Genomic DNA, 27,953 nt, shown 5'->3' on the forward strand with positions numbered 1-27,953 from the left:
TCACATTTTGCATTCTGTTTCATTGTTAAAAAAAATCTCTCTTCAGTCTCATGATTACTTTTCCATTGTAGTACTGCTAATCAATAAGATGCATGAGTGCTCAAAAAGACTGTCCATGCAAATCTTTATCTGTACTCTTAATGGTGAAATCCAGTGCACTCACTTTAATTGTTCCTTGCAATAGTCTTTGTTTAGGTGTCCCAGTGACGACTTTTGGGCATTATGCTATAATATATGTAGGTGTCCCAACAAACCTATAAATATATAAATAAATTGTTGCTGGTTCATAATGGTGACATGTTGCATCTTTTTTTTTTTGGTTGTTAGGTGTAGATTTTAATGATAAAGATGTATGTGTTGCTCATTCGCCCCTGAGTCAGTGGCTATGATTACCAAGCCTTGCATTGCCTTAATGTAATCAGAAATCTTTGTTCCTAATCCAGCCTTGCTCTGGCCATCATCAAATAAAAGGTTTATTGTGAATAACACTGTAAAAAGAGAGACCACAATATAAAATGAGTGAATTATTGAATTTACAAAATACTGATTGAAATGTGCAGCTAAATAAGTGCATTTACTTTATGCCACTGCAGGTTTTTCTTAGCTAGAAAAGAAGACTTATTTGTTATACCAGAGTGACACTAAACATGAACCAGTTTTTTTGTTAATGACCCTATCAGTCACATCGCTTTGTCAGCTGGCTTTAAAACTGATGTTCGTTTTGTCCTGGATCCATCCATCCATTATCCAACCCGCTGAATCCGAACACAGGGTCGTTATTGTGTATAATGATACAATCTTCACAACCAGTGTTGGTTGACTGATTTTTTACCCCCTGGTCAGATATGTAAAAATGTAAAAGTGCGCCTTGCTCCTGAAACTTAACTTACAGTAATATAGAGATCAAACCTGAAGACCTAATTAACATATATTTTATTATGACTCAATTTAAGATTATCAATCCATCCATCATCCAACCTGCTATATCTTAACTACAGGTTCACAGGGGTCTGCTGGAGCCAATCCCAGCCAACACATGGCACAAGGCAGGAGACAAACCCTGGGCAGGGCGCCAGCCCACCACAGGTTGCGCACATACTTGAGACAATTTAGGATCGCCAATGCACCTAACCTGCATGTCTTTGGACTGTGGGAGGAAATCCGAGTACCCGGAGGAAACCCACGCAGACAACATGCAAACTCCACGCAGGAAGGACCCGGGAAGCGAACCCAGGTCTCCTAACTACAAGGCAGCATTGCTACCCACTGCACCACCATGCCGCCCCTATTTAAAGATCATTTAAGCAATATTTTTTTTATTGAAATTAGTATACATATTTGCTGCTGAGGGCATGTACAAATTAGAATTTTGTTATATACATCAATAAAGAAGCTAAACTAAACTATAACATTTGACTGTTGTAATATTTGAAGGTGAATCCCATAAACTATTTTAACTAACATACTTAAAACCTAAATGTTAAAACACAACATATTGCAGCCATTAGAACAGGCAAAACTATCATACCAATCCTCCATTCTGTGAATTTGTTTTTATAAGAACTTAAAAAATTCATAAACATAAACAAAAACAAAATCATACTTGGGCGTTAACATTTTCCTTCATTTAAAACAGTTAAATTGCATTGTGATTTCACATTAACAGATTGAATGGATTTAGATAATAAATGGATGGATAGTAAATATAAATATCCAGCTCTCTCAATTATTTAATTTCCTGTTTTGGCAATGATTTCAGCATACCTGTGTAAAATGTACTATAACATTGTGCTCGGGGACTGTGAAGCTCTTTTGGTGGTAATAGACAGGTGAGAACTTACACCAGAATGCTTTTACATCTCAAATAAACAAGTATATATTTATAGATGCAAGATGCAAAAATACATGATAACAGCAAAAAAATGTTGTCAGAAAGTCTCCATTTCATTAATAGATTGTACTTTTCATTGTATTTTTTTAGTTTATCGAGCTCAAATTAGACTGTGTTACATTAGACAGTGTGAGAGACTAAGTGCAATATATTGCAAAGAGAAATTTACTCAAAGTAACTGGCTGTGTCAGGATAAAAATGTTTACTTTCCTTGTTTGTCTGCAAAAATTTAAACTGAAACATACATGAATGTTTACACATTTACTGCCGCCAATGATTATTAATAATGTCTCTGCATTTCCTGTTGGAATTTGAAAGTACTGAATATAGTGTCCTGCCTGTGCATGTTTGCTATTGACTTTGCTTCCACTTGTCATGCCACTTGAATTGTGGGACTTCCCAGCCATCAGTCGAGTTTAATGTGTTTAATATTTAATCAGAGTTCTTAGACTTATTCATTGTGCAGCAAAACTGACGTAAGATTCAACAGCTGACACGGTGGTACTGTAAAAACATATTTTGGGCAACATTGTCATCTTGGAGGATAACTTCATCTGATCTGAAAATAGAGAGCCTAAGTGTATATTCTAATTGGTTTCTTGATATTGTATTATTATTGGGTACAATATAATAAATAAAGCAGTTTTAAAACAGGTCTACTGCCAACAGACAGTCAGGAAGTCCCATCTGGGATGCTACTTGTGACCACCAGGGGGTGCACAGCTCCCCAAACACCCAAAGACACCAGACACAGGCACAAATCCCAGCGCAACACAGGCTTTATTCTACAATAAGAAATGATTCCTCTTTGTTCCCACTTGCACAGCACAGTATTGAGCACAACTACATGTATGCAATAAGTATGGTACTTTGCCATCTCTCTCTCTCTTCTCTTCTGCCTCCACTCCTCCCTCAAGCTTCGTCCACTTCTTCCCGACTTTGGTGTCCCATGATCTTCTTCCAGCAGAGCTTCCAGGTGTGGAGGCATTCCTGCCATGAAGAGCTCAGCCTTTTTCCATGTGCCCCCTGGTCATGACCACAGGCCTCAACAGGGCTGAGCTTCCAACCTCCAAACCTGTGGTACTGTCCTAAGCCAGGAAGACGGCACTTAGCCATTCAAGGGGAGGTAATGCCCCATGCAAGTTCTCTACCCATCAAAACTATGAATGAACACATGTGGAGTTATGTACTTAACAAAAAAAGGTGAAATAACTGAAAACATGTTTTATATTCTAGTTTCTTCAAAATAGCCACCCTTTGCTCTGATTACTGCTTTGTACACTCTTGGCATTCTCTCGATGAGCTTCAACAGGTAGTCACCTGAAATGGTTTTATTTCATTTATTTTGAAGAAACTAGAATATAAAACATGTTTTCAGTTATTTCACCTTTTTTTGTTAAGTACATAACTCCATGTGTTCATTCATAGTTTTGATGCCTTCCGTGAGTATCTACCAATGTAAATGGTCATGAAAATAAAGAAAACACATTGAATAAGGAGGTGTGTCCAAACTTTTGGCCTGTACTGTATATATATATGTATATATATATATATATATATATATATATATATATATATATATATGTATGTGTCTGTGTATTTATACATTTTTATATATCATTTTTTTAAATTAAATGAATCATTCCAGGCATTGCTGTGCATATGATGTATAGAAGCTTATAAAGCAGGAGCACAATAGTGATTACTGTTTGTAGTGCTGTTTTTTTTCTTTCATATCTGTATTGATTTATCATAGTGTGGGTAGAGTTAGTGGCATGCTCTGTTGTACTGGGGCACTTTTGTCTTGCTTGGTGCATCTGTAAATAGCACATATTTTAAATGTTTATCTTAGTGGCATACATGTCAAAGCAGACAAAACATTCTATTTTAATATTAATGTTTTGAGCACAAAAGATGTCCTAATGTTTGAAGTAGAAATTAAGATAGGTACATACATTTTAACTCAGGAGAAGTCCTCACTGCCTCTGAAAATGATGAGTTTTAATGGAACATTTTTAAACATAAGGAAAAAAGCATCACCAAATTGTCTTTCACTTCTTCCGATGAACTTCAGGGTTTAAGGTTATACAATAAAACATGAAATTTGTCTTCTCAGTTGTATTTCTTGGCCGAGGCCCTTGTCCACTTTAAATAGTTGGGTTTACAGAGAGGAAATCAGCACTGATTGCATTTAGAGTGTACATGTTTTGTATTAATATTCCAATTAAGATGATTATATAGGATAATTTGTAAATGTATATATTCAGTCACTATTTCTACCTTTTCAACCAGAACAATGATGGGTGAATATGCAGATTTTGCCTCTTAAAGTGAAATATCATTTCTTTCCTCCTGTTGACATTCCGAGTAAGATAGTTCTTATTCCGTCAATTTACTAAACAGTCCACTTGGTTGAAGCAATTGCTTTCATCTTCCCCAGATATGCTTCCTATCAGCATGGTGTCATCAGCATACTTGACAATGGAACAGTGGTCATATATATAGTGTGAATAATAATTGTGATAAATAAACAGCCTTGAGGAGTCCTTGTATATAATGACTATTGATAAAAGTGTCTTGTACTTTTACTGTTTGTGAATGATTTAAAGAAGCTCCTGAATCCATAATATAGTAAATGGGTAATAATCATACTGTTCAGTTTCTCAATTAGTATATAAGGCCAGATGGTATTGAATGCCAAAGAAAAATCAAGAAATAATGCTCTGACATATGAAACAGACTTATTGAGAAAAGTATAGATATGATGTAGAATAACCAGCAGAGCATCTTCCACACTTCTGTTTGCACAGTAAGCAAATTGGTGGTTATCCTGAAAGAACTTAGCCTCTGTCATTAATGTGTTTTTTAAGTGAATACTAGCTTTATTTTGCATATACCTGTTCCACTAGATCATACATTTGGCTTTCTACTTATTATGTCCTGATCAAAAATATGGGTGTTACTTTTTTATACTTGACGGTTTCATTTTTTGGGCACATTTTGTACTTGTAAGTTCATGTTAAACATGGCTCTGTTCAGTCCTTATAGCTGTCACCTGAGTCAAATGCCATATGTACAAAATATGTAAGTCTGTTGTTTGTTTACATACTTAAGTAACTATCAAGACAAAATCCTGGACAATGTTAGGGATATTTTTATACCAACCTGACTGCTATTTTATGCCAGAAAAAGTCAATGTCTCCAGGAAACCCAATATCTTTTCATGTATCTATTATTTTTTAAAATGATAACAATAGATCATCTCTGATTGTACTGTGAAAAATAAGCAGTCATAGACATATTTGCTCACATCTGTGTGACGTCCCTAATAGATTCTACTGTTATAAGACTCCGCTTAGGCTATGTGGCAAATTCAGGTGCCTTTTAGAGTGAAAAGTGGGAATGCCATTGGAATTGAATGGAACCTTTTTATGGAAGAGGGAGCAAGCCAGCATGAATGGGACAAAATTCTGTTAGGAAAGGCAGGGAGTGGGACAGATCAGTACCATGCAGAATTCTGCTCCCAACACTAGATGGAACCAGCAACAGGTGTCAGGCTTGATTATTTTGTATTGTATTTTATTTATTTTTTGCATCTTTAATCTTTCAAAATGTTAAATAAACAGTACTGTGTATTTTTACAATATTCTTTCTCCATTTAGGGTAAACACACAGCAAAATCCTTATGAAAAGGATCACAAAGAAGGAACAGTAAGTAAATGATTGGGGAATATACTGTATTCAGTTTTCATTTTCATTTGACAAAATATTGTACTTATTATTTTTATTTTAATACCCATGTGTTGTTCTTTGGGGTAGATTCAGTGAAACTGTAGACTGAAATATTAAGTTCATAATTACTTTAATGGAAAAATCTCCTAGTTTGATTACTTACAAAGCTGGTTAATATTTTATCTTATAATTAATAAATGCATTATCATTGTTTTTATTTGTATTGCATCTGTTTTTATTATTATTTTAATTTGACATCTTAGTATTGTGGGGTACACTGTCACCTTTTATCATTTACATAAAAATTCAAAAGGATATTTAAATAAACCTAATTGCATACTGAAATGTAAACAAAATACTAGAAACATTTTGGCTGTGGAGCTTCATTAGGTGTGCTCAAAAAGGACAAATCTGATGGAGGCTCAACAGCTAAAACAATGTTTTTTTAGCATTAAGTTTTGCTTCTCAGCATAAAATGTACTTTCACCTTTTAATTTATGTAGATAGACTAGTTAGACCAGCTCTACCAGATGTTTTTAAAGAATGGAAAAAATGATCCAGTTACAAGAAACTCTGCTACATAAAGGACTTTTTTCTTATTTTTCAAGTGTTTACAAATACACTTAAACTAGAGAGAATTTGCAATATTTAAAAGGTAAGCATGCAGAATTAAATTTTGATTCATTATGTAGCTATTGGAGCAGTGTATGCACATGCTTAAGAAATATAATTGTATTATATTATAATAGTCTCACTAGTAATTAAACATTGAAAATATATACCTGATATTGCCATTTAAAGTGATAAGTATATTGAGGAGTTACTGCAGCATTGCAATTTGTAGAGATAAATGTGTCATATGGCTAGATGATTTAATGTAAAACAATAAATGAGAGCATAACCTTACATTAAAATAGTTACCTTGATCTTATACTGTATTACTGAATGAGTATAGGCATTTGAATGGGTGTACCCTGCAATATCCTTGCACCTTGTACAGGGAAATTTCCTGCCTTGCACTCTGGGCTGCCAAGATAGACACCTGTGACTCTGAATTGAATCTGAGAATGTTATGTTATGTTTGAAAATAACAATGTTTTTGAATATGACAATTAAATTAATCAAGTATTTCTTCAGAAAAGCACAAACTGTACAGTACTTCCCTCAGTCAGCCTCTGTTCCTACCAGTTGGTTCATTTATATTGCTTTTCAGATTTCTTCTGCTTTTTAAAATTATTTCTGAGTAAAACTATATGTTAAGGTCTTTACTTCGGTATTGTGTTTTTATGGTTGGCTGATACTCTTTATTAAGAAATTTTCCTCAGCGGTTGTAATGTGCTCAGAGGACAAGACAAAACCTTTTATTCTGCTGGAATCCAGGCACTTCAAGGCAGGTGGGGCAATTGCATTAAGAAGGGTGGAGACTACATTGAAAAATGACTTTATCTATTTTGTTAAGGTTCATTCTACAAAGTATTTTCTAATAAATTCCATTTTCTAACTTTAGCCTGACTCTCCGTCGTAATTAGATAAATATGCCATTACGTGCTGCAACATTATCTGAATGTCATTCACTTTTAATGCCTCTTTAATTTTGCCTTGCAAAACACAAATAATTCATCTTTAAATATCTGTCTTATCTCAGGATCGCTCATTGTGCATCTTCAGTTTAGGTCGTGTGAAAAAGAATGAAAGGTTTCAACCCTCGCAAACATATGCAGTTTTTAATATCTGGAAGACATCTGGGATTAAATTGCTTAGGGATCTTTATATAGACAACATCTTTGCATCCTATGAACAATTACATTCCAAATGTAACTTTCCAGCAACACATTTCTTTCACTATCTTCAAATTAGAAACTTTGTTAAACAGAACCTGCCCGATTTTCCTCATCTTGCACCCTCCTCTATGCTGGGAAAAATATTGCTCAGTTTCGAGGACTCAGACAGCATTTCTGCAATATGTAAAATTATTTTACACTCCCCCCTTTCAAAGATCCAAGAGGACAATGGGATAAAGATCTCTCACACAACATATCAGAAAAGGAGTGGAAGGTAGCAAGGCAGAAAATTCACTTGAGCTCTAAATAGATAGATAGATAGATAGATAGATAGATAGATAGATAGATAGATAGATAGATAGATAGATAGATAGATAGATAGATAGATAGATAGATACAGTGGTGTGAAAATCTATTTGCCCCCTTCCTGATTTCTTATTCTTTTGCATGTTTGTCACACAAAATGTTTCTGATCATCAAACACATTTAACCATTAGTCAAATATAACACAAGTAAACACAAAATGCAGTTTTTAAATGATGGTTTTTATTATTTAGGGAGAAAAAAAATCCAAACCTACATGGCCCTGTGTGAAAAAGTAATTGCCCCCTGAACCTAATAACTGGTTGAGCCACCCTTAGCAGCAATAACTGCAATCAAGCGTTTGCAATAACTTGCAATGAGTCTTTTACAGCTCTGGAGGAATTTTGGCCCACTCATCTTTGCAGAATTGTTGTAATTCAGCTTTATTTGAGGGTTTTCTAGTATGAACCGCCTTTTTAAGGTCATGCCATAGCATCTCAATTGGATTCAGGTCAGGACTTTGACTAGGCCACTCCAAAGTCTTCATTTTGTTTTTCTTCAGCCATTCAGAGGTGGATTTGCTGGTGTGTTTTGGGTCATTGTCCTGTTGCAGCACTCAAGATCGCTTCAGCTTGAGTTGACAAACAGATGGCCAGACATTCTCCTTCATGATTTTTTGGTAGACAGTAGAATTCATGGTTCCATCTATCACAGCAAGCCTTCCATGTCCTGAAGCAGCAAAACAACCCCAGAACATCACACTACCACCACCATATTTTACTGTTGGTATGATGTTCTTTTTCTGAAATGCTGTGTTCCTTTTACGCCAGATGTAACAGGACATTTGCCTTCCAAAAAGTTCAACTTTTGTCTCATCAGTCCACAAGGTATTTTCCCAAAAGTCTTGGCAATCATTGAGATGTTTCTTAGCAAAATTGAGACGAGCCCTAATGTTCTTTTGCTTAACAGTGGTTTGTGTCTTGGAAATCTGCCATGCAGGCCGTTTTTGCCCAGTCTCTTTCTTATGGTGGAGTCGTGAACACTGACCTTAATTGAGGCAAGTGAGGCCTACAGTTCTTTAGACGTTGTCCTGAGGTCTTTGTGACCTCTCGGATGAGTCGCCTCTGCGCTCTTGGGGTAAATTTGGTCGGCCGGCCGGCCACTCCTGGGAAGGTTCACCACTGTTCCATGTTTTGCCATTTGTGGATAATGGCTCTCACTGTGGTTCTCTGGAGTCCCAAAGCTTTAGAAATGGCTTTATAACCTTTACCAGACTGATAGATCTCAATTATTTCTGTTCTCATTTGTTCCTGAATTTCTTTAGATCTTGGCATGATGTCTAGCTTTTGAGGTGCTTTTGGTCTACTTCTCTGTGTCAGGCAGCTCCTATGTAAGTGATTTCTTGATTGAAACAGGTGTGGCAGTAATCAGGCCTGGGGTGGCTACGGAAATTGAACTCAGGTGTGATACACCACAGTTAGGTTATTTTTTAACAAGGGGGCAATTACTTTTTCACACAGGGCCATGTAGGTTTGGATTTTTTCTCCCTAAATAATAAAAACCATCATTTAAAAACTGCATTTTGTGTTTACTTGTGTTATATTTGACTAATGGTTAAATGTGTTTGACGATCAGAAACATTTTGTGTGACAAACATGCAAAAGAATAAGAAATCAGGAAGGGGGCAAATAGTTTTTCACACCACTGTAGATAGATACTTTATTAAGCCCAAGGGGAATTTCATATACTTCAGCAGCAGCATACTGATAAAAAACGACATTAAATTAAAGAGTGATAAAAATGCAGGTAAAACAGACAATAACTTTGTATAATGTTAATGTTTACACCCCCTGGTGGAACTGAAGAGTCGCATAGTGTGAGGAAGGAACGATCTTCTCAGTCTGTCAGTGGAGCAGGACAGTGACAGCAGTCTGTTGCTGAAGCTGCTCCTCTGTCTGGAGATGATAATGTTCAGTGGATGCAGTGGATTCTCCATGATTGACAGGAGCCTGCTCAGCGCCCGTCGCTCTGCCATGGATGTCAAACTGTCCAGGTCCATACCTACAATAGAGCCTGCCTTCCTCACCAGTTTGTCCAGGCGTGAGGCGTCCTTCTTCTTTATGCTGCCTCTCCAGCACACCACTGCGTAGAAGAGGGCACTCGACACAACCGTCAGATAGAACATCTGCAGCATCTTATTGCAGATGTTGCAGGATGCCAGTCTTCTAAGGAAGTATAGTCAGCTCTTTTCTCTCTTGCATGGAGCATCAGTATTGGCAGTCCAGTCCAATTTATCATCTAGCTGCACTCCCAGGTATTTGTAGGTCTGTACCCTCTGCACACAGTCGCCTCTGATGATCACAGGGTCCAGGAGGGGCCTGGGTCTCCCAAAATCCACCATCAGCTCCTTGGTTTTGCTGGTGTTCAGGTGTAAGTGGTTTGAGTCGCACCATTAACAAAGTCCTTGTTTAGGTTCCTATACTCCTCCTCCTGCCCACTCCTGATGCAGCCCACGATAGCAGTGTCGTCAGCGAACTTTTGCACGTGGCAGGACTCCGAGTTGTTTTGGAAGTCCGATGTATATAGGATAAACAGGACCAGAGAAAGTACAATCCCTTGCGGCGCTCCTGTGTTGCTAACCACAATGTCAAACCTGCAGTTCCCAAGACGCACATACTGAGGTCTGTCTGTAAGATAGTCCATGATCCATGCCACCAGGTATGAATTTAGTCCCACCCCTGTCAGCTTATCCCTAAGGAGCAAAGGTTGGATGGTGTTGAAGGCGCTAGAGAAGTCCAGAAACATAATTCTTAAAGCACCACTGCCTCTGTCCAAGTGGGAGAGGGATCGGTGTAGCATATAGATGATGGCATCCTCCGCTCCCACCTTCTCCTTGTATGCGAACTGCAGAGGTTTAAGGGCATGGTGGACCTGTGACATCAGGTGGTAAAGCAGCAGCCACATGGTCTTCATCACATGTGACGTCAGAGCGACAGGTCGGAAGTCATTCAGCTCACTAGGACATGATACATTTGGGACTGGGGTGATGCGAGGTATTTTTCAAAGCCTTGGGACTCTCCTCTGTTCCAGGCTCAGGTTGAAGATGCGCTGTAGAAGACTCCCCAGCTCCAGCGCACAGGCCTTCAGCAGTCATGGCAATACTCCATCTGGACCCACTGCTTTGCTGGCACAAAGTCTCCTCAGCTCTCTGCTCACCTCGACTGCTGTAATTGTGGGTGGGGATGTCTCTCCTATGCTGGTATCAGCAGATGGATGGGTGGAGGGTGCAGTATTCAGAGGTGAGAGTGGGTTAGGGTGGTCAAACCTGTTAAAGAAGTTGTTCATTTGGTTTCCTCTCTCCACACCACTTCGAGCTGCAGCCAGTTATGATCTTCATCCCATCCCACACTTCCTTCATGCTGTTATTCTGCAACTTCTGCTCCGGCTTTCTCCTGTACTGCTCCTTCACCGCCCTGAGCTGGACTCGGAGTTCCTTCTGCACATGCTTGAGCTCATGCTAATCACCGCCTTTAAAAGCCCGTTTGTTCTTGTTCAAAAGGCCCTTGATGTCACTTGTAATCCATGGCTTGTTGTTAGCATAGCAGCGTACTGTTCTTACTGGAACTACAATGTCCATACAGAAGGTGATGTAGTCAGTAGTGCAGTCAACAGCATCCTCAATATTCTCACTATATGATCCCTGCAGGATATCCTAGTCTGTAGTTCCAAAGCAGTCACTCAGAGCCTGCTCTGCCTCAGGAGACCACTTCCTGAAAGAGCGTGTGGTTGTAGGTAGCTCCCTCACTCTTGGTTTGTAGTGAGGCTGAAGCAGAACCAGGTTATGATCTGCTTTCCCAAGCACAGGCAGCGGGGTGGTGCTGTATGCGTCTTTAACGTTTGCATACAGTATGTCAATAGTCCTATTTACCCAGGTGTTACAATCCACATACTGGGAAAAGGCAGGTAATGTTTTGTCCAGCGTCACCAGTCTCCAGCAATTAGCACAAGCGCCTCAGGGTGCTGTGATTGTAATTTAGCAACAGCGGAATGGATGTTGTGACCCGCTATCTCCATGTCCGTCCGAGGGGGGATGTAAACAATAACAACAATGACGTGTCCAAACTCTCTGGTCAAGTAATAGCGACGCAGACTTACAGCCATCAGTTCGATGTCCCTGCAGCAAGTGGAGATTTTGACGTTTACATGTCCAGAGTTGCACCACCTTGTATTTACATAGAGAGCAAGTCTTGCTCCTTTCCGCTTCCCGCAGGTATTTGCATCTCTGTCCACTCTAACTGTGCTAAACCTGGGTAGCTCCACGTTAGCATTTGAGATGGTAGTTGTTAGCCACGTTTCACAAAAACACAACAAACTGCATTCTCTGTAGGTCCTGACATTTTTCACCAGCGCGACCAGTTCGTCGATCTTATTTGGTAGTGAGTTCACATTTCCCAGGATCACAGAAGGCACTGAATGCCTGTAACCCCACTTTCTCGCAAGCTGCTTTGCTTTTACCTTAGTTCTGGCTCTGCTGTCACGATACTGCCTTCTTACCCTGTCAGGTAAATAGGGAACTACACTGGCGTGGGCATTTGTTCTCAGCACTGAAAGTTGACTACTTGAATAGATGAGTCTCGCCGTGTAAAAATGCATGTCCAAGTTGTTTTTAGTGTCCAGGGAATGAGTCCACATAAAAGAAAGTGATAGGAGTGATCAGTAAAATAGAGGAAAATAAAGAAAAATAAAGTCGTACACAGAGCTGCTGGAAAGGCTGCCACTTGCGGCGGCGCCTGAGTCATATGCGCAAAGCATTCAATTATTCAAGTCAAAATTATATATCGAGCACATCTGTCTCACATAAAACTGTCCAAAATGTTTCCAGGGCAAGATCCAATCTGTGAACGCTACAATTAAGTCCCAGCCTCACTGGGTCACATGTTTTGGGCCTGCACCAAATTAACATCATTCTGGCCAAAACTTTTAAGTGCCTTTCAGACAGCCTTGGTGTCACAATCCCTCCTAATCCATTAACAGCTCTGTTTGGTGTACTTCCAGATGGGCTTAAAGTGGAGAAGGACAAACAAACTGTGATTGCCTTTACTACACTATTGGCACACAGACTTGTTTTGCTAAACTGGAAGAATCCTAACTCTTCTCTTTTAAATCAGTGGGTAGCTGATGTTTTATACTATTACAATCAAATTCTCAGTTAGAGGATCTGTGCAGAACTTTTTCAAAACTTGGCAGGATCTAATCAATAATAATTTAGAATAAGCTCTTAAAGCACTGAGAAAGTAATTCTCTTCCCATTTCTTTTTCTTCTCCATTTATCTTTATCTGCCTGTTAAACTCATCAATTTATGTATTTTTACAAGCTTTTAAGTTTTACTCTATTGGCCATGCTCTCTTTCTCAGGGGTGGGGGTTGATTTGCTTTCAATCCTATTTTTTGTAAAAATTGACCTATTTGTATGGAATGATTACAATAAAATCAATAACATAAAAAAAAGAATGAAAGGAGAGAAATTGGAGTCAAAATACTGAAACCAAAGACTAAAACTGGTACACTTAGACCAAAAATATCTATTGACAAGGACTTGCTGTGACTCATAAAACATACAGCTGAAAAATTAGAAAAAAACCTTTGTTTACTTGTTTACTGTTTCACCTTTCAGGATACAAATACTAAAGAGGATGTGAGTCAAGTTAAAAAAGAGTGTGGAAGGCAGCGATTGCAGAATGACTGTAGCTGATTGAGGTCTTTGAAAAAGACTTTATCATTTCAGGCTTCACATGTTAACAAAAATGAAAGTTTACTTAAATGTTCAGTAATGAGTTTACTTCACCTTTAATGAGAACTTGCAAGTCGTGCTTAACAATATCATGCATTTAAACACAACCTCACTGCTTGATATTATTTATTTTTAATATGACTTTCTGTTAACATATTTTCTATGCCTTATCATATCTAGAATCATTTCCTTTAAAAAATGGAAATTGCAACAGTTTAAGAATATTTAACTGTATTGCACTTTAGTAGACTATAAGAAATAAAATTGTAAAAACGCCCCCCTTACAAACCTTACTAAATGAACAGATGATCTAATTTTCTAATAGTGAAGCAAAAAACTAGTATAGTAAGTAAAGAGAGAGTTAGATTCATAATAATGGTGTAACAAATGTGTCGTGTCAGACTTAAAAGTAAAAGTTAAAGTTAATCATCCTCCATTGAAAACAAATATAGCTGCAGATCTCTATAATTATATTTTATGTCACCTGCTAAATAAATAATCCAGCAAATACTGCCAAAATTATTGTAAATCAACTCAACACTTAAAAAAAGAGCAAGTTTCTGCATGGCAACAAAAATATGTAAATATGTTGAAAAAACAAATGTACATATAATGTAGTATATGACTAAATAACTGTATACTTCCTCTTTGGGTGTTATTTTTAATGGATTAACTTGGCAACTATGCGGAATAAGTGTTGATATATATCTTTCTAAGATAGTGTACAGTGCTGTACATGTTTATGATACTTTTCCTTAAAACATCAGTGCCAACTGTACCTTATTTCGCCCCCTTCCCTTCTACACCTGTTGTGAAAATGTATATTATTATTGTGTAGCAAGCACTGGGCAGACTTGAGATTACATTCAATATCTGAAAGGCTCAAGTTGCCAGATTTTAGAAAAGAAACTGTTATCTTAAGAAAAGAAGTCATGTTTGAAAGAAGCTGCAGTTCTCAAAACATTTATGTAACAAAGCAGACTAATTCTCCATGATTTAACAGAACCCATTTATCCCAGTATTATTCCCAAAGAATGTGTATTTATTCCAGCAGAACAGTGCACAAGAGATCAACCAACCCTGAAAAAAATGTCAAGCCGTCTCAGGGAACAGTCAGTCAGTCACTCACTCACTCACTCACTCACTCAAAGCAAGCTAAATTAAGAGTCACAAATCATCATATCCTGTTCATCTATGGGGTGTGTGGAAGAAAAGCATCCCTGGAGAGACCAATCAAAGATATTGGGAGAACATGCAAAAGAGACAAGCAAAGAGTTTTAAGAGAAGAGCATAACCACACCTCTACCTTTCCATCATAGATCAGATTCACAAGTATCAATTGAGCATAAAACTAAACCTTTCTATTTTAATTTAATTGTCTCTAGTATCCATTATTTAATAGTTTAATGACAAAAGAACACTGATGCGTGTTCATATCATATCAGATTATGTTCTAATGTACTCAACAGATGATTACAGTTGTGGCATAGGATTTTGGTCGTATGTTTGACTTAGATTAAATTGAATATTTTTTTTTCCAAAAGCAATCAAGGTAACATAGTTTCAAAATACATATCAAAATATATACCAGTGTACACTGTACATTTTCTTTAATGGAAGAAAGTAAAATTTCTCTTGTTGGAGATTTTGTAGTTAGCATGTTTATATTCAGTGCTTGATAATGTCAGGAAGTATGGGCATTGGTGTTCATATCTCTTTAATGACCTCTCATAAAGACAGTAGCTGCTAGGGGAAACAGGAAATGACTAGTACTATTACAACTCCCCCAGCCACTGGCACGCCCCCTCTGTGTCACAGTCTCTGTGATTCATCATGTTTGCCGACTCAGGCCTTTGATCTGCCTCTTCATGTTAATTGGATGTTAATCATGACCACTATTGTCACCCAATTAAAACATAAGCCACCACAGGCATTTCTCAGTTCTTCCTTAAAATGTGCTTGCAAGATCTAGGCACCATGTAAGTATACAGATTTTTCAGTCTGGAACATATGAGAATTGATTTTTTTACTTTTTTTTTATCTGAACATGTAAGCACAGCTAAAATATTAATAAAGGAAGTTGACATATATAGCGGCAGGTTTTTTGTTTTTTTTGACTTGTGTGTTTCTGCTTGTGCTACATACAGGCATAGAGGAGTCTTCAGTTATGATATAACTTTCTTTTTGTTATAATAGCTACATTACTTGTATATGTTATAAACTACTTAAATTCCATTCACTATCTGCTACTGCATGCTAAAGTTTAAACCTAAACTTATTTGTAATTATTTTTTATTTTGTTCAAAATTAGAATTTGTATAAATGGTTTTCTTTTTTTTAACAGCAACTTCACAATGCAATGAATTCTATGATGAGGTTATCTGTACAGACATAGTATTAGGCTTTTCATTTCATTATACATTATTCATAATTTTCTTTCTTTTATTACAAAAAACAAAAGAAGGTGTATTTTAAGGTTGATTCTGATGTTAAAATTAGCTTTAACAAATTTTACCATAACAATTAAGTAAAAGTAGACTTCAAAAATCACTAACAACCTAAAAATCAGACCTACTGTATTTTAACCTTGTATTTAGAGCTGTTATGAATACAGTAAAGTTAAAGATAGAAAATTGAATAATCTATGTTTTGGATATTAAAGCGCATCTGTGTTTTTTTCACAGTGACACCAATTACTAATGTTAATTGGTTATGATATATTGATATAGTATACCAAAATCAAGGAAGAATATTAGGAAAGTATATTTATTTTGTAGTTTCATTTATATTTCTGGATGGCAGAGGTAGCGCTGCTACCTCACAGTAAGGGGACCAAGGTTTGCATCCCCTGTCTGCGTGAAATTTACGTTTCTAATGGGTGCTCCGATTTCTTCCCGCAATCCAAAGACATGTAAGTTAGGTGGATTGATGAGGCTTCATTGGCCCTAGCATGTGTGTGGTATGTGGGTGTGTTACCCTGTGATAGACTGGCACCCCCTCTAGGATTTGTTTATCATGCCTTCTGCCCTATGCTTGCTGGGATAGGCTAATAGACCCTGCTCAGAATTAAGCTTGGAAAAATGCTATGTATATTTCTTATTTATATATCTGAATTATTTTTTTTAAATTATAGTCAAAACGAAAATATTGAGCAAGTAAATGTGAAATGACTAATTATATTCTAGATGCTGAAACAAATTTTTAAGTATTAAAATTATGAGCCCATCAGTCTTGTGCATAAATTATCATTCGAACTTTTAAGTATATTTTTTACATTTTAGTACTGTAGATGAATATCTGAAAATATGATTAGTACATTTTCAACACATTTTCAACACATTGATGATCCATTGCATACAGTATTTACAGCATGTTGTAGCCCTGCGGTCTCAGACCATATACCACTGGTAAAGTGAGCTAGTAACGATTAACAAAAAAATAAATAAATCAACAGTTTTCTTTCAGTAGCAGACAAAAAGGGAGAGGAATGATGCAAATTTGGAGAAAACTAAAATAAATAGTAACATAACATCATAATTGCTACTGGTTTCTTATAATTTTCACATTTTGTGAGATCTTTATAAATTTGTATTTTCTTTTTCAAAAATGATCAGTTAGGGTGAGAGATTAATGCAATTCACTTTTCATGAGAAAATTTTGTCTGTTGATTCATAATATATTTTAAATATAGTACTTTTAAATACATACTCATTTTTTAATTTTAGAATAGACATGTCACTGTTTAGAATCTCAATCTCAAATAGCTAATCTTTTAGTGAATGAAGTACTGTATCTTAATTTTAATACAAAAGGAATAACTTAATAATTCATTTTAAAACCTGTTTCTTTGCATTTGTAGTAAGTGAAAATGTTATTTTCTCTTCAAGTTCCATCTATCCATTATCCATCCCGCTATATCCTAACTACAGGTTCACAGGAGTCTGCTGGAGCCAATCCCAGCCAACACAGGGCATAAGGCAGGAAACAAAACCCAGGCAGGGCACCAGCCCACAGCAGTCTCTTCAAGTTCACTTCAAGTTCAAATTTAACTTGCATTAATGAAGCAGATTTGAATTATTTTAATACACAAACGTGTATTAAAAAGTGTATTACAGTAGTAGACGTAAGGATGCAACAGTGGCTTTTCCTTATTTAAGAATTCTTGTTGTTGGCTACATTTTTTAAATGAAATGGCTTATCCATGCCTGTCTTTTCAGTTTCAGTAATAACTCACTACAGTACATTGATTTTGTTTAACTATTAAATTCAGATTATTGCTTAATTTTGTCCTAGATTTTAGTTCATTGGATTAGATTGATATCTTATTCCTTGCTGCCTTTATGCTCATTCTTTGTTGCTATTATACATCCCTAGTTAATTTTCTGAGTGCACAATTGTCTATTTGTTTTAACCATATATCATATATATTAGCTTCTCACCAGGTAGCAGTTACTCTTTTGTGTTCATCTTGAAGAAGTCAACTGTTTTAGGCCTTGTTCACACGGGCGTTAAAATCGAGCGTTTTGCGTCAGAGTGTCCGTGAGCGGATCAAGCGCCGAGTGTTTTCTACGTAGGAGTCAATGAGAGTGTTCACACGGGCTTTGGTGACGGCGCTTGTCCGCAGCGCGTTTATACGGTATCAAAAAAACGTTGCATGCAGCTTTTACTTGGCGTTCAAAACCCAACGAATGCAAGGAAACCGCTTCTAGTTCGTTTTCTGTGCGTTTATTTTACGCTTCGGAGGACCGGATATTTTTATGTTTTCATATACAACATATATATTTTCATATTGCTTATTTTATTTTATTGTCTCATGTATTTTGTAAACTATGAACCTATTAATTTATGTTCTAATATAATATTTGATAACGATTATGTAGGGGGGCATTTCAGTGCATAACACCGGTGTAAGCGCACACTCGACTACTGTTTCCTTACCTCAAAGTGACAAGTAGTCTCTCTTCGGGGCTAACACCAAGTCGCATATTGGTTGATCGGCGTGCAATGTGGCATTGCACCAGCTGCAGCAGACAATCATAAGTGGAAACCGACATCCGACAGTAATTAAAAAACTTGCGCGGAAATTTTCGCATTTCTTCATAAAGCACAAAAAAACTTCCTTTAACCCGACGTTGTGCAGTCAGAGGATGAACCCAGTAGCAGCGGCGATTTTTTCTCTCCCTACGTCGCCAGACATTACAGTATTTTTAAAACAAGAAGATTAATATCTAACATAGCAAAATGGTCCATATTGAAAGGAGGCACCTCAAATAAAACGACAAGGGCTTTCATATCCAGTTCCCGACACTGCCTCCACAGGTTAACACACAAACTACAATTTGGGCTGCAGGCTGGCGTTAGACAGAGACAAACGAACGCCGGTGTAGAAGTCAATCGATCGCCATCACAAAATGCAACATAAACGTCTAGGACGTTCAGAGCAAGTTCGTTTATCCAAAAACTTAACGCCCGTGTGAACAAGGCCTTAATAAAATATATACAAATAAGCAAAAAAGGTGAATGAAGTTTTATGAATTGCATTACAGTGAATTAAAATAATACTTCTTCCATACATTTACATTGCATGTCAAATCAATATAAATAAAACACCCTTCCTATGCTTAATTTAGTGAGTTATGAACAAAAATCTGAACTAACAGAGACCTGTCTTGTTTATATTACGTTTCCAACATTAATAAATCCTTAACAAATTGGAAAAAAACCTTGAATAATTCCTCACAGAGAAAATATTTTCTTTACTAATTTTAATATGACATTTTCTCACTGAGTTCTTACAAATAAGAAGGACAAGAAAAGCAGTACAGTATAAGAAACCACAATAGGTTTTTCTTGACAGAATATTGTCCCATTTGAAAATTTTAATGAAGATAGATACATGAGACGTACAATTTTATGTGAATTGTTGAAGATTATCTTTTTTAAACTTTGAATTAAAAAGCCCCATTCCCGGCATTGCCTTAGTTAAGTGGTTCTCAAAATCAGTCCCGTGGCTATAATGTGGCTGCAGGTTTTTGTTCTAACCAACTTCTGTTTTTAATTGAACTTTTAGTTTAAGTAAGCAAGCTGTTCCTTCCCTTTTTCTATGTTCTGGGTCCAATGCAGAAATTTAAAAACTAGGTGCAAAATTAATATCTGTATATGTTGCATGGGGATAGTTATCTTTTGTTTTTTTCTTAGTTTGGTTTTTAAGATTTTCTTCCTCATCATTATGATTGCCATTCTGCATTTATTATTATTATTATTTAATCCATGATTTACTAATGGGCACATTAGTGGATCTGACACTGAAGCAGCTGTTGCCTTTCAGCACTCAGTGTTTTTTACATGGAACTCTGCTCTGTTTGTTGTCATTATTAGCAGACAATTAAGGGAGCAAACCACCAAAATAGCACATAAAAAAAACAAAAGATAGTTAAGCAGATGTTTCTTAAAAAATAAAATCACAATTTTGTGTGATTAGGTATGGATCTTCGCAAAATTGCCATTTTTTGTATGTGACTTTTTTGTTTCAAATAACCAAAGTAGCAGTTGTATATATTTTTTAAGAACTTCATAATATGTAAAAGGATGCACTTTTAAATATATAGGGACTTTGTAGGGCTTTTCATTTTTAACAGTATTAATTCTCCCAGCTAATGAAAATGTTACTATTGCCAAGAAACCACACAAAATTGTTAAGAGGGTTTGGGTCATTAAATGCCCTCAGACAAGAAAAAAATGTAAATGATTAGTAGTGTATTCGGCGATGGCACTTTGCCATCATCAGAGGCTCCCATGTCAGACCATTTTTGTTTTAGATGACATGCAGTTTATAAAGGCTGACAGCCTGAAGATGTGAGATAAGACATGGGTTGGAGGTTCTTGAGACGGTATGTTCTTGAGTCAAAATCTAAACCTTCCTGGCTTACTTCAAATTGATGCCCATAAGGATCTGGCTATAGTCATACATTTGACACCATCTATACCATCTTGTTTGAGTTGTTCCATCAAATAAAAAAACATTGAGTTTGAATAGAACTTTAACGTTTTTGTAATTATAGCTACAAGATATTTAAACTGTTCTGGGAAAAGTGAGGAAAGTGATGCAGTTTAATCTGATTGTTCACTAGAAACAGTACACTCATATTTAAGTTAATTTTGAATTCTGAGATCCTACAGAATTCCCCCAATAGATTCAATATGTGTGAAACTGAAGAATAATACAGAGTGTGAAGAGATCCTGTTTGTTCAAGTCCTTCCCCTATACGTCTGTTAATCTGTGCAAGTTTGCAGAGAGAGAGAGAAAGCCAGAGGTTCAATAGTAATTGTGGAAAGTATTTATTTAAATGAATAACTGCCTAATTCCCCATTCTGAAATAAAAAGTCTGAATTTACTTTATTAAAATGAACAGAACCTTGTAGACTGGAGTATAATAGTTTAATTCATGTATATATGGTGGCCCCAAATCCAAAATTGCAAACCACAGTGATTAGCATCCACAGATAACAAGACTTCAGGAATTCAAATACTGCTGGAGTAAATATTACATCAAACAGTTACAGTGTGATCAGTGGTCTAAAACTTGGTAAAATCAAATACTATGCTGTATTAATAAGCCATCCTGATGAATTACATGTTTTCAGTAACAGTAATAATTAATTGATGATAATAATAATTGGTATAGGAAGGTTTATTGCTGGAGAAGAAACTAGTTTCACGTCTGTAGATTTAAAGCCAATAAAAATAAGAATTTAAATTTAATTCAACAAAGTACATGATTTTGGGGATTATGAGGCTACATACTTAATTTAAGGGCATGATATCTAATTAAGTATGCAGATCAGTTAACAAATTTTGACCTCAGATTTAGAAACAAGAACCTGTAAGCACTGTATAATTTCAAAACCAGGGTAGCTACTCCAGGATGAAGAATATGCAATGGATTTAGAAAGTATTCCAAACCCATCACTTTTTCACATTTTGCTATGGTGCAATCTTATGCTACAATCAGTTAAACTAATTTTTCCTCAGATTAAACAACACTTAATACCCTAGAATAATAACGCGAAAACAGGATTTTAAAAATGTTTGGAAATGTATTAAAAATAAAATACCGAAACAACATTAACACACATATTCAGACTCTTTGTTATAACATTTGAAATCTGACTCAAGTACATCCCACCATGCTAATGATCATCACTGTGATGTTTCTACACTTTGTTTGGAGTCCATCTGTGGAAAATTCAATAGATTGGACATGATTAGGAAAGACAAACACCTGTCTATATAAGGTCTGATAGCTGACAATGTGTATCAGAGCAAACACCAGTCCATGAAGTCAAAGGAAATACCTGCAGAGCTTAAAGACAGGATTGTGTTGAGTCACAAATCTGAGGAAAGCTACAATAAATTCCTGCAGTATTGATGGTCAGTGTGGCTGATCTCCAGAGAACCCGCATGGAGACAGGAGAAACTTCCAGGAGGGCAACAATCACCGCAACAATCCACTAGTCTAAACTTTATGGCAGAGTGGCAAGATGGCAGCCTCTCTCGTCAGCAAAAGACACATGGAAGCATGCTTGGAGTAAGGATCTTCAAAAATGTCTAAAGTCCTGTTTTCGCTTTGTCATTCTGGAACAATGAGTGTTGTTTAAAGGGGGGTGGGGGCCGAATTTAAATGATTTTAGCACAAGGCTGCAAAATATGAAAAATGTCAAGGGGTCTGAATACTTTGTGATTCCACTGTTTTAGTTAAAGAGAGTATAAAACAATTCAGTAAAGTGTAATCATCTATCCATCCATCCATTATCCAACCCGCTATATCCTAACTACAGGGTCACGGGGGTCTGCTGGAGCCAATCCCAGCCAACACAGGACTCAAGGCAGGAAACAAACCCCACGCAGTAAAGTTTAATCAATAACAATCATTTTGTAAAAAAAATAACATTTATATGGCGCCTTCAATCTTATCACAAATTTTATTTTTGCATATAAATTTAGGTTCTGTTTGACTTTGGTGTGTTTTTTATAATACTGAATAAAGATACATTTTTCATAACTTTATTTTCAGTGGTTAACTGTAAAATGTTTTGAATATTCAAAAACATTTCATAAACAGACATGCAAATACTGACTTCTTTCTGTAAAACTAAAATTTATAGTTTTTTTGAGTAGTTCCAGTTTGTCCTCCCAGTCTGCAAACTATGTTATGTCTGTTTATATATTTTTATGTGTGAGTAAAAGGACTGAGTTTTTTTTTTTTTTTTGCTACAATTATTATTTTACTAGGGAAACACGGTGGCACAGCATGTGGCACTGCCATCTTAAAGCATTTTGTTTCCTCACTGCAGTGTTGTCTATGAGAAGTTTATTTGTTTCTTTTGCTGTGTTATTTTACATTCTGTCAAATTTAAATTGCACCTCCCAATCCTGTATGATATAAAGTGGTGTTACAGAATGGATGGAATTATATTAAATGTACCATATTTCCATTTTGTGGAGCACTTGTACGAATACCATTATTAATAATTAAAAAACTTTTAATTTATACATTTTACTGTCAAATTATATGGTTCTTTACACAAGTTCAAAAAATACCAGTAACACACATTTCTTTTTATAATTTCTGTGGAAAGTATTGCTACTTAAATAAAGGACGTCCTTAAAAATGGTTTAAAAATATTTTGGTTGTTCATTTTGTTCTCACACTGCATATTTGGCAAACCAGAACTCAGCTCTCACTTTTTTTTTGTTCTCCAAAGTGTTATTTTGGTTCCAACACAGTCTAATGTACATATTCATGAGAACCAAGTCTTTGTGCTGAATTTAGACACAGCTTGCTACAACACAGAAATACTTTTTTCTTGTTTCTATTTTAGTTCCAACAACCAATGAAAAGCAGGTTGAGTCATTATGATTGATATCTTGCTTGTAATAAGTGCAGTCTCAGAAGCATAATGTGCAAGGCAGAAACCAGTCCAGGATGTGACTGGTTTTACTCACAGGAAACACTCCCGATTTATTTTTGCCCATCAGGCCACCTCCAGCGTTTGGGAAAAGGTTTTAAACTCCACAACGAAAACAACCCAAGAAGGGATTAAATTAAATTAAAAACAAACTGAGGTGGCAACACTTCTCACTACCCTATGGTTTCCCTGCCTTTTATAAATGATATATACATTATAATTAGTGATGAGTGAACCCTGCTGAATTTGCTGATATGTTTGGGAACTTTGCCAAACTCAACTAAATACATTGAAGTCAATGGGAAAGGAAAAAAAAGTAGATTTTGAGTGGATTATAATGGTGTAATGGTCTTTTAAATGGCACTGATGGCTTCTAAAATGTCTGCCAACTTTGTGGAACTGGTTATTTTGGCTAAAACTTTATCTGAGGTTTGAGGCAGTAGTGCTGACCAGTGCATCATTGTGCCACACTGAGATAAAATAAATAGAATTCAGTACCATTACAGAAAAAAGTCTTGCAGACAGGACCCATGAATTCACTAAGGCTTGACCGTTCCCCCCAAGAAATTCCACTCACTTCACTTGAACCAAAAAGTACTGTTTGTATTCTTTTTCCACAGACTCTTTTGCTCATTCACTAAAGCTGCTAACAATTAGTGCAACACTAAAGCACATGGATTCTTTACTCCTTTCTGCTGGTGTCAACTGCAAAGTACTCTAGGTAATATTATTAAAGGGTTAAGCACACATATTACATACAGGTCACAAACAGGTCCATACAAAAAGACATTGCCTTTGAGAAATAAATACACCAGTGCATTTCCATTTTCCTTCTGCGTGCATGATTTGTGTTTAAATCTATTTGAAATTTTTCACCATTTTTTAGTTGGGGGAATTTAATTGGGGGAAGCTGTCCCATCCAACATTGGGTGCTACTACTATGTGCTATCACAAGCCTTACAAAGCAACATCATTGAGAAAAAAGTTTGTCAAAACCGGCCACATTCCAAGTTTCCAGGAAAGTATTCAATAAACATGGTTACTAGCGAACACAACATATTTGCTGCAAAAAAAAATCACTTTGACAAATTTTGATGATCAGCAATAATTATGATTTGTCTTCAGCAATACTTATGGCTTTGATTTGCTGTTTTTCTCATGTCAAGATTAATTTATTTATGACCAAACTCATTTGATATGCTTGTTTTCTAACCCTAACCCTAACCCTCTTATATATATATTTTATATATATATGATTTTCATAGGCTATCATACATCTTTTCACATGCATTACCAAGCAGCATTAAATAAATGAAGAGTCTAAACCAGGCAGCATTAAAGGATAGGTTAAAGAAACAGTTTTAGGAAAGTACCTAATAGCGAGTCAGCCACTGTAAACTTAATGAATACAGTTAGCAATACATGATAAACAAACTTATTTGGGAAGTGGGGGGTGGTAAACTGGTTTTAACAAGGACTGTTTTTAATAAGCCTAGGGGTGGGAGGCTACAGCTGTTTCTTAACATTTTATTTTAAAGATAAAAGCAATAGTTCAGAAAATTAAAAAGTTAAAAATGTAGGTTTGATTAATAGAGTTACATTGCTTGAAGTCATCTGACACAACAAAGATGAGTTAATTACTGTATATCATAAATTATGTTAATGAACATTTATATTTTTACGTGGAATGGAATCTAAGGAATGTCTTGTAAGTTTTGTCTTGGGAAGCAGGCTTGCAGTATTTACTGGACAGAGTGGCTTTAGTGTGCCTTATTATGACTTAGTGTTTTGTTCAGGGTTTCTTCCTGCTTGAAGGTGCTAGAATAGGCTCTATGTCTTTAATTTGTTTATATTTCTACTAAAATAACTGATAAAGTCATCAGTTACTAATGTTAAAATGTATCACATTTGGCAAATTGATTTATTTTTTAGTCAGTTTAGTTTTTTTATGTGATTGTTTTTTATTCACTAGAGGAAAATTCAAAACTAACTACCAATATAAAAATATTCTGAAACCAAATCTCCAATGGGACCCACCATAACCCAGCTTCATCCTGATAACAACTTGAAAGCAGTCAGAGAGAAGCAATTGAGACCAATAACAAAACATCTAAAGTATTTGCCACCAAATCATTGAGTCCTGTGCTTGTCTTAGGGAGCAGGTAATATCACAAGTAACCTATATGGTAAACCACAACTGCCCAGGAAAAGAAATTAAATAAAGAAAGAACTAAAAAATGTAAAGAGAGAGAAAGGTTTTGGGACAGGCAGACAAACAAATAGATCTATTTGTTAAGAACAAGGCATTATGATTATAATCATAACAGTTCTTTTAACCACACTTAGCAGGCTTATACCAAATGTTGCTGTATCTAGCAATGGCTTTGTTAATCTTTGGAGCACCTAGTGGGTAAAGTTATACAACATGGACTACCAAGGGTCAAATATGAGTGGTTATGGACTCTGTTCGCCTATTAAACAGAATAATTTTGGCAGCAAAAGCACAGATGGTATGTTAATAGGAGGTCATAAAGAGAACACATCCGGTGAAATTAAAAGTAAGGAAGAAGTGAAGGAAAGAAAGTCAGAGCAGAAAATGAGTGGTGACATGGTCAGCTAGAAGCAGCAAATACTGGAGGGCCACACAGCAAACTCCAGGATAACTCCAAATGTAAAACAGGGGTTGTATGTAACTTATGAAACAATTGGAACTGAATACATCAGAGGTTGGGAGTTTTAGAAAAAAAATGCTTTTGAAAATGGTGTCCCAGCAAAAAGAAGGATGACTAAATGAAACATCTTAATTCATGATATTAAGAAGAGAAAGATTTTTATAAAATACTGTAATTTTCCCAGTAGAGAGTAGATCTGTTTGAAAAGAAAACAAGAAACGATATAAGGTGCAGAGATAATAAACAGATGATGTATGTTCAGTGCTCGGGCTAGGCTGTCAAAAACGAGGCCTGTTAAAGCCTATTGAGGCATTCCTTGTGTGATTTTAGGCTATACAAGAAATTAATAGTTGTTGTTGTTGAAGTTGGGAATTGGAAAGGAGCACAAGACTTCAGAACATATCAAAGCTTTAAATATGGATAGAGAAGGTAGTAATGTTTTAATTCTAGTATAAAACTTTGAATGTCCAAAGTACCAGGGGCTTCATGTATAATAAATGCATACACACAAAATGTTACTTACAAAAAGTGGGTGTTTTGTAGTTGCTGAGGAAGAAAGGGTGTGTCTAAGGGGTCGGAACTGGAAGTAATGTCACTGATAGGTCAGGCTCTGGAATTATGCAGGGAAGAGAGAAAAAGGCATTAGTGCATCCCGCCAACCCTTGTCTTGGCATATCACACCCAAACAAGCCCATTGATTGCCTCCCTTGCGCTTATGTGTGACACATTTCATAGATAAATTGTTAACATCATTTAAATAACTTGTACTGTAAATACTTAAACATGTAAGGGCAAGGTGGCGCAGCTGAAGTAATGAGCTGGTGACCTGTCCTGGACTTGTTCCAAGGCTTGATGTTTGTTGAGACTGGCACAAACCTGGACGGATGGATAGAATAATTAAACAGATTAAAAATTGAAAAATTTTCAATGTTCCTTAAAAGTTTTGAAGAATTGGAGTTCTAAGCTTAAAGCTGGTTTTACATTTATTATAAATGCTTATTGTGTGGCAATTGGTTATATGAAGAAAGAAAACATAATTTATTGCTGCAATAATAATTTGTTCTACATGGGAAGAAGGGCAGCATTATTGGGTGGGAATGCCTTGGTTATTTGCTATGTGCTCCAGAACTTGAACAAGCAAGGGCACTCGTATAACAGTGCGAAAGTGTAGACCAGGACAGGAGCAGGTTATACTTCTCTAAGACTGTACATTGCAGTCGTTATCACATCTAGCATGTGAGGCTAGGGAAGAAAATGCTAGAAGTAGAAACAGAAAGTGAGAAGGAAGCCAGAGGCTTACAGAGAAGTAGAAAACTAGGAGATGCAAATTAACAAAACATACAGTATATAGTGCATGGAGAACAATTTTGGAACATAGGTAAGAGCAAAAGCCAACCAATGAATAGTAAAGAACAACAGACCTGGTTTAGGAGATCAAACAGAAGCGTTAGATGTTTCTTATATTATCTCTGAAACGTTCTGTTTATTTTGCACTTTGCTGTCCCTTCACACAATGTATTTAATAAAACTCATTTTTAGTTAGATCTGGTGACCTCCTTGGAAGCATACTGAGTTTTGGGATGTTACATGGATACTCTATTTGTTTTACAATCCAAAATTAGACAAATGTTCATTTAACTTTAAAGAAGAACTTATATGGATTTACTGTGCAACCTCCCTGGGTATGACAATAAACTTCATCTGGTCTTACAAGTGGTCTTCCAACTTGCAGGGAAATCATGGGGGTTGGCAGGATTGGCACTCCAGCCACCGTAAAAAACTTCATGCAGCTCTGAGACGACTGACTGGATTCC

At 36.3% G+C, this 27,953-nt stretch overlaps 1 protein-coding gene across 4 annotated transcripts in view; it reads left to right on the plus strand.

The window, feature by feature from the left end:
* The window catches only part of sh3bp2 (SH3-domain binding protein 2), a 117,078-nt gene that overhangs the window by 48,806 nt on the left and 40,319 nt on the right, over positions 1-27,953 (plus strand). For 2 of the 4 annotated variants that reach the window (XM_039750856.1, XM_039750857.1), the window contains one exon: positions 5,554-5,602. In XM_039750856.1, coding sequence (XP_039606790.1) covers positions 5,577-5,602 — 26 coding nt within the window. In that variant the 5' untranslated portion in view covers positions 5,554-5,576. Of the gene's footprint in view, positions 1-5,553; positions 5,603-6,126; positions 6,279-15,424; positions 15,478-27,953 lie in introns of those variants that run through there. The other 2 variants (XM_039750859.1, XM_039750858.1) reach the window with 2 other exon arrangements.

This window comes from Polypterus senegalus, chromosome 4 (genome assembly GCF_016835505.1).
Source record: "Polypterus senegalus isolate Bchr_013 chromosome 4, ASM1683550v1, whole genome shotgun sequence".
Classification (NCBI taxonomy): Eukaryota; Metazoa; Chordata; class Cladistia; order Polypteriformes; family Polypteridae; genus Polypterus; species Polypterus senegalus.